Genomic DNA, 8,198 nt, shown 5'->3' with positions numbered 1-8,198 from the left:
CACACACACACACACACACACACACACACACACACACACACACACACACCGATACTATATGTATACCACTGTTGAAGATAGATTATAAGGTGTAAAAACGGATGAATGTTTAAAATGCACATCCATTTGGTCAAATGCAAAGAAGACGCACTCACCAATCCCAATGAAGACAGCCTTAAATCCTTCCTGTTTCAGGGACGTCAAAGTCATTCCGTCAACACCTAGACCCTTCTCACACACCACCTGGCACACACACACACACACACACCCACACAAAAACAAACAATTATTGTTGTATGTATTTCAGCATTTTATAGTATGGACACTAAAACAATATGTGTGTGTATGATAAGAGTTTCTATGAGTCATACCTTCACACCCAAGTCCTTCATCAGGAGTATTTCAAACTGGACCACCTCATAGGGAAGCCGGAACTGGGGGATTTCTGATGTGCTGCAAGGAGGAAAACACATTTGTTGAATTTTCTTTTTCTGCCTTGTTTGACATTTTCTCATTCTCCTTCTCAACAGTGTCAGTAAGTCTGCCTTGCTTTCTGGTTGTGATTATTTTTAACAGGCCTGCATTCACTCACACAGAGACCCAACACTCCTTCATTAACACCAAACAATTTCCCAAAATTACTGAACATTGAGTTGCCAAGTAACTAAATAGTCAGATGGCCTTGCCACACTTTAGATTTTGCTGAATAAAAGCCACAAGTTTGTTTTTATTTTGCTTTAAATGTGAAATTGAATAAAATGTTTCCAAAATTCACAAAAGCATTTGCTGTATCTAAAGCCCTGCTTTGTACAATTATTTGTAACTCTACTATATATATATATATGTGTGTGTATGTGAATATACAATTTCAACTAATATTATGCTTAACAATCTTTGATATCGTGCAGTATGAAATACAACATGATGATATACACATTACCTCAGCCCTCCAATGTACTTCTGTTTCTCAAATATCGTAATATTATCATATCCAAGACGGGCCAGGAAGGAGGCACAGCTGACTGACGCTGGGCCACAACCAATCAGAGCTATAGGGGCATTGTAAGACTCTGGCATCTCATTGGCTGGTGGGAGTTCAGGATTCCTGATCTGAGGGATGCCCATCTTGCTAAACACCTGGGAAGAAAATAACACACCCCCATATTTAAAATAATGCACTTATCAAGCCCATTAATAGACTGTTCATACCATAACACTGGTATAACTCTCAACACAACATGGCTGACTTTAAAGTAGCCTATATAGCATTTTCTGAACAGTGGCTACTGTGGCCACAATTGGCAATGACGTGATGATGCTTAATTTTAAAACTGTCCTCCCCCATAAGAAAGGTTGTTTGGACAAGCAAATTATTACAAACCCAAAAATGATTTACATATATTGTTAGGCGGTGACCTCTAGTGGGTGTAGTAATTATGATGGCACAAAGGAGGACGTCAGGTGACGTAGTATAAAAAGAGACAAAGTCCGTGTTGGGAGGGAGTCGGTGAGGATGGAGGGGTCAAACAGGACTTTGACCCAGGACATTAGAGGGTTTACTCAACTTGTTGTTAATTTCATAATATATTGTAATGCTTTTACAAGTCAAAAAAGCATCTACTTCATTGCCCATTTATGAGATTTGCCCGTTCCTGAGCATTCAATCACAACTGATAACTGAGCAAAATCCACTCACATCCAATCTATTGATGTGAGATGTGGTTGACTATAATTTAAGATTATTTGATCAAACTATAATTTACAAGGTCAAGAATGAACTTTTACTCTCAAGAATCACATAATCAGCTCACAGACTCAATAATGACAGTTACACAGCAATGACCGGCTAACTTTAGCAAACATTAGCGACTCTAAACTGAGAGCTCATACCACACGCGAGTAAGACCGCATCTGCAAAACACCTGAGTGCGCTGAATTGAGCAATGGTGATATTTATTGCTTATGAATTTAATTTTCATTTAAAATAATTAATGTGTTACTTCGCTTAAAAGTTACGAAGTGTCACTTTAACATTTTTAACATTTGCAAACCAAATGATTATTTTAGTCATAAACTAGCTGCGGAGGGATACGCCTCTATCCTGATTGAACGGTTGCTGTGGTAGCCCCGCCCTAAAGCATCCCCTGCTTTATGGTCTGTTTGACTCTAAATGGTCCATAATGTACTAAATGAACATCATGCTGTATTGAAGAAGACTTGAAACTAGAGATTGAGATAAACTCATGTTTACAATGTTTACTGAGGTAATAAATCAAGAAAGAAGTAGAGTCATTTTCTCATTTTCTTCTATACAACCAGAAGAGTTGTTGAGAGACATTAGAAAGAATGCAGGTTCTGCACTTCACTTTTCAGACTCGGAGGTTACGTCTGCTTCTTTTATACAGGCTATGGTTTTATACAGAAAACTTGACAGCTATAAATGTTGTACCTCGGTAGCAAACTGCTGAAGCCCTCCGATGTTAATGGGCCCCTCCTCAGAAGCAAATAAGTTGCAGCCCCCCACACACAGCTCTGACGTGGGACACACCATTCCACAGGTCAAACCCAGGGGGTTGTCAGAAAGTATGGCCCGCGCTGACCCGTAGTAGTTCTGGTACACACACAGACATGAACGATAAAGATCATGTCATTAGTATTGCTACTTAGAATTCCTCATTCATTGTTTGTTCTTTAGCATCTTCTTTGGAGACGGCATTAAAAGAAGACTTTGTGCATGGATGCGTGACTGTGTTCGTGTGTATATATTTTGCATTACCTTATTAGAGATGCTAGTAATAAATGACTTTATGTCCATGTTAGTGGGGCAGCTCTTCTGACAGGGAGCATCTGCACACTTTAGACACCTAAAGACAGATTTTACTTTGATTTGACAGTTTACTTTGTTTGGAAAAATCTTTGTCACAGAAAGCAGCAAGTATCATGGCAACAATAATGCGAAGTCAGCAACATCCAACAATGTACAAGTCACCAGAAATATCACCAGTCCAAAAAGTAAAACCCTATAAATATGGGCTTGAGAATGAAGTGATGCCTTGATAATTATTATATTACTATTACAGTAATGATATTTAATATGCATTGTCCAAGAGATATAAACTAAATAAATTAAAATAAATACAAAATGTAAGTGGTGGACCAGTCGACAGACCGTCCCTGCAACATCAATGTGTCCTTATCTGCAGTTCCAAACTTATGTGCTATTACTTTCTTGTCCTATAGGTGGAGCAACTTAACAGGTGTAGAATTGGTGTGCCATGCCCAAACAGCTCATCCCTGTAGGATATCATTAGCCTGCTCAATGCGAGTGAGTTTGTGAGGTTGGATGTCAGTTGAAAGTATTTCATTCTCACCTCATTGCTTCCCGTAGAGCTCCGCGCTCGCTCAGCGTTGTGTGTTTGATATCGTCAAAGTTGTTCTCCAACTTCACACAAGACTGAAGAGTGGGCAAAATAGAACGATGAAAAATGATGTCACGGAAACATGGAAAAGAGGAGAAAAAAGAATGTGTGGGTGGGCAGATGTGGAGGAAGAAAAATATTTAATAAATGCTTTGGACTAAAGCAGAGTTGTGTGTGTGTGTGTGTGTGTCTTACATCACAGTTCTTTTCCGGGTTTCTCTTCCAGTGTTTCTTTTCTTTCTTCTTGCTCGCCGTGGACATAACCTGAGTGTGAGTCTTCACCCTTGGATTCAGAGCCAGGATGCTCTGTACCAAATGAAGGGAAATAGATCATCACATCCATAATTATTAGATTCTGACTGACAAAAAGAGAATCTGAATATATTATTAGTCTCTGTGGCACTCTGTGTTTAGAAAAGGTTTTTTGGTGACCCTTTTTTTCTCCTTTTTTTATTTAATTGAGAAACAACAATGTTTGGCATTATCATAACTGTTGGTAAGGATATGTTTATGGATTGTAAAACAAACACAGGACTTTCAACCAGGAGACCGCTGTTTGTGTCCCGTGTGAAACCAAATGATAATGTTAACTTTACGATGACTGCGTAAAATTACGTAACATTATGTAAGAAAGTCTGCTAAGGACGGTTGTCATTTGTTTACGCCAGTTACATTGTTGCGGTTGTTACTTTAACATTTGAACAAAAACCATAATGTCTTTCCTAAACTTAACCAATTGTTTCCCAACATCTGCCCCCGTGTCATTGTGCGCATTGTGTGATATGAGGTTAATTAGAGATGTAATTATGAAACATATTATTGCTTCAGAAACATAGATATTACACTTATCAGTGGTGCAGAAATGTACAATGCCAGCCAGTGCTTTTTCTGGCAACTGGGTTGCATTTCTAAAATTTTAGACGTCTCAATGTTGCTTTCCACCTGTTACTCATAAACCACTACTGTTATCTGTCCTCATATCCCCCCCCCGCCTGCAATTTCTAGGAAGTTTGCTTGTTTGGATGGTTGGGGTCAGAATGATAAGATGCACTGAGCTTATGTCACTATGCTTATGTTCTATGAATACATAAGAGCAGAAATTAAGGTATGATATCCCGTACTGACGTCTTGTTACAACAGGAAATATGTCCAATTAAAAAATCAAGATCCAAATGTTAAATATGATCAGCACATGTTCTACTCTGTTTGAGGCCTTACCTAAAAGCCCTACCAGTCAGATAAGGAGACGGATCTCAACAACTTATTATAATCCATTTCTAACAAAGTTTCTTTCCACTTTTAACCCATTTAGAGGGGGAGTTTGTAATATTTTGTGAAGCTGTTACACTATCTGGCAGTTATGACATTATCGTTTGCTCAACTCATCTCAGTTTCAAACTATTGCCCCATCTCTACACCTACAGTACACACCCATCTGACTTCACCTCACTGTCATACAGCTTGTACAACAGAACACATGGCTTGTTGCATAAAAGCATCCGAAAAGAAACGCAACCAAATCGAAGCTTAAAATTGTGACATTTCATCAAAATCACTTCATTCTACATGTGCCATTAAAAATGTCGCCCCAAATAAACCGTTGCACAAACGTCGGTAAAGATACTGTAAAAAACATTCTATGTACAAATTCCTTACTGCAGCGGCCGGGATTCACACCCGACCCACGGCCCTTTGCCCTCTCCTTCTTCCACTTTTCTGTCTATCTAAATAATTAAATAAATGAATAAAAAACGTTCTGCTAAAATGCCAATATACAGCAACAGTATATTCTATATCCAAAATATATATAAAAAACTACCAGTTGTGCAGCCAAAAAAAGACAAAAAAAATTAAAAAATTAAAAATAAATCTATTCTGCAGCACTTAATAGGCTACAAATAAAGTGCTTTCCTCCTTTATGCAATTATTATATAGTGCAGGCCAACGATTACAATTTTTAATCGCGATTAATCGCATTGTTATGCCAAAGTTCAATAATGAATTCAAAAGTAGTGTATTGCGCACTTTTATTTTAAAAGTACTGCTATATGAACAAAAGGTCAATAACATTTGGTTTGTAAACACTTTAAACAAATCAGGTGCTTTTTAACAGCAGTATTCCCTTTACACAGTAGCGATCATATCTCTTGCACACTATCTGTGCTCAGTGTGTGTGACTGTATGTGAAACGTTCCACTGCTGTGCAACAGGAATAAAATGTTTCAGCACGTTTCAGCAAAAATGTCTTCATGACAGTCAGAGCATGTGAATGCAGCTCTACTGTTCATCAATATAATGCTGTAACTCAGAGGTGATGATGGTTACCCAGCGATCAAAGAATAAAGACACTTTACCCACAATTTAGGTGTATTTTCCCTTTAACTCACGAGATGCAGGTAGCATGTTTTATACTTAATGTGAATATAATTCATACCTTGTTGGCATCTTATTCTGAAAACCGGATGTTCGTCTGAAGAAACCGGATGTTGTCTCACGTTAATCTTTCCGCTAGCTTTCACGGTCCTTCGCTCGCTCCCGATCTGTGCCGTTTGAATACGTTTACCGTGAATTTCAGCATATAGGTGCACTAAAGTGTAAGTGTCTGCTGAATTGATCACGGAGATCTGAGTGTCTGAGGCAATTAAAATTAACAAAATATTGGTGGGGACAATTGTGTCTATCCCAAACTTTGGTCGTGACTAGTCCCTATGGACCTATGCAAACATACGCCCTTGAATTGCTCGGTGAGTTTTCTGCACCGCTGAACGAGAAGCTGGGCAGGTAACAATAGAAGTGCTGTAATGTAATACGTCTCTATTATATATCGGTTGTAGGTCCAGTGTCCAGATACAACTGCGTGTTGGTCCGGATCCGGATATTAGTGACCCGTAGTCTAGTCAAAACAGTCTCTGAGATACTGAGAGAAATGCAAACGTGTCCCCATTCTCCCCTACAATCACACGGCTATTTGCCAGCTATGCAAGTATTAAAGTAGAAGCAACATTACCTTGCCAGTAGCCTAAACAGTTGAGGTAAAACAAGACACAAATACACACACAACAATTTACCTCAATGTCTGGAAGGTCTCTACTCAACATGATGCTTCTGTCTGGGTTTGGGGGACTAAAAGCTTTGTGAAGATCTTCTGGAGATCCTTGTTGCTTTCTGCATCAGAGGTCCGAAGCACTGTTCGGGACTTCTCTGCTCCTTAGTGGATCTGTGTCCGTCCTTATCAGGCCCGCTCCTCTCACCAACAGTTAAGCGTCAAGTTGACCGGTTAAAGCCACAGAATGCCGTCTTTTGTCCAACTAATCTGTTGATAAGGTAGACCGACGGACGTAGCTGATAGGCTCTATCTCTCCGAAGGGGTCGAAGTTCTGCACAGCTGGACGGCGTTCTCTGCCTCTGGACAGATCAAACATTAACCAGTCAACTGCCAGGTCCAAACTCCACCCTCGCATATGCATTTCTTTTAACTTCTTCCTACCGGTCTCAGCATTTCTCCACTTTTCACTTCCTCGTTGTAGGCAAGGAATATATATAGATATATATTATATTATATATATATTTATAATATAATATATTATATAATACACATATTATACATATAAATATATAATATAATATAATACATATATTATCTGTATAATATATGTATTATATAATGTATTATTTATGTATTATATTATATTATATTATCTAATACAGTTAATATAATAAAAAAACATTTTACAAGATTACATTTGATCACATACCATTACGGTAACTAATATACATTCACCCATTACCCATTTCACTGAACAGAGCCTGAACGCATCATAATGTAACTGAATGGAACCTCTGTACATTGTCCGTTAGCACCGGTGCTGCAAAGGTTACTGGTTCTCCTGCCGATTTCAACACTGATTTGTTCACTTTTCGATCAACTATGGTCCGTTACACCGCCTGAACTCAGCCATCATTAATTCTATTGTTTTCACCTGTGCTTTTCCTACTGTGACATGTCAAAATGTCCGCCGGGGAAAAGGCCTATTGAATACAGTATGAATATAAATGTGGGATTTATTCTGTGATTTTATCATAACATAAGTCAAACATGTGTACATCAAGCCACATGCAGTACTGACTGAAATGAGTAAATTATTCAGAATAAGAATTCAGTGGTTCTAAAGGTTGAGGTTAGAACAAATGTAATGTCTGATAACTCTGTAATGACTGGACAAGAAGTGAGAGAGCAGCTGGAAACTACAGAGGAGGCCCAGCAGACAGATGCAACTTAAACCTTTTCTAAGAAACCACAACAGCTGTTACAATTAAGGAGGGAGCTGTCATTGGACAGCTGGATGAATTTCCTCTGCACTGTCTATTCTGGTTAGAAACTTGTTCTGTGAGAAAAGAGGCAGGCTAATCTTAAACAACTTTAATGTGAGGGCTGGTCTGGACTCCTGCACTGGAGGGCCAGGGTCCACTCTGTCAAAGATTGTCAATTTATTCTTTAAGTCCCCGCTGGACCTTTATCAAAAGCAACGCATTGTGAATAAACATTACTAACTCAAACGTAACATTGTTTATTTAACTCTGCAATGGTTCCAATTTACGTCATGTGATGTACTGAACTTACCTACTAACTTTGGTATTTTTTAACCTGGACCCTATCTCCCCATATTTCTGTATCTAAGTGAATATTGGGGACAGCAATTTTATATATATATATTTTTTTTTCATTTTTAAATTGGTCCAGTATTGATAATTAAAAACATTAGAGAAAATATATATATA

At 38.4% G+C, this 8,198-nt stretch overlaps 1 protein-coding gene across 2 annotated transcripts in view; it reads right to left on the bottom strand.

The window, feature by feature from the left end:
* The window catches only part of dpydb (dihydropyrimidine dehydrogenase b), a 23,095-nt gene extending 16,241 nt beyond the window's left edge, over positions 1 to 6,854 (bottom strand). For both annotated transcript variants that reach the window (XM_031877459.1, XM_031877458.1), the window contains exons 1-8: positions 6,488 to 6,854; positions 3,615 to 3,725; positions 3,372 to 3,454; positions 2,777 to 2,864; positions 2,450 to 2,611; positions 941 to 1,137; positions 372 to 453; positions 156 to 243 (exon numbers count right to left, since the gene is read on the bottom strand). In XM_031877459.1, coding sequence (XP_031733319.1) covers positions 156 to 243; positions 372 to 453; positions 941 to 1,137; positions 2,450 to 2,611; positions 2,777 to 2,864; positions 3,372 to 3,454; positions 3,615 to 3,725; positions 6,488 to 6,517 — 841 coding nt within the window. In that variant the 5' untranslated portion in view covers positions 6,518 to 6,854. The remainder of the gene's footprint in view (positions 1 to 155; positions 244 to 371; positions 454 to 940; positions 1,138 to 2,449; positions 2,612 to 2,776; positions 2,865 to 3,371; positions 3,455 to 3,614; positions 3,726 to 6,487) is intronic.
* Positions 6,855 to 8,198: the final 1,344 nt, after the last annotated feature.

Source organism: Anarrhichthys ocellatus, unplaced genomic scaffold (assembly GCF_004355925.1).
Source record: "Anarrhichthys ocellatus isolate YVR2014 unplaced genomic scaffold, GSC_Weel_1.0 scaffold137, whole genome shotgun sequence".
NCBI classification, from domain to species: Eukaryota; Metazoa; Chordata; class Actinopteri; order Perciformes; family Anarhichadidae; genus Anarrhichthys; species Anarrhichthys ocellatus.
This window is presented reverse-complemented; position numbering and strand designations above follow the sequence as displayed.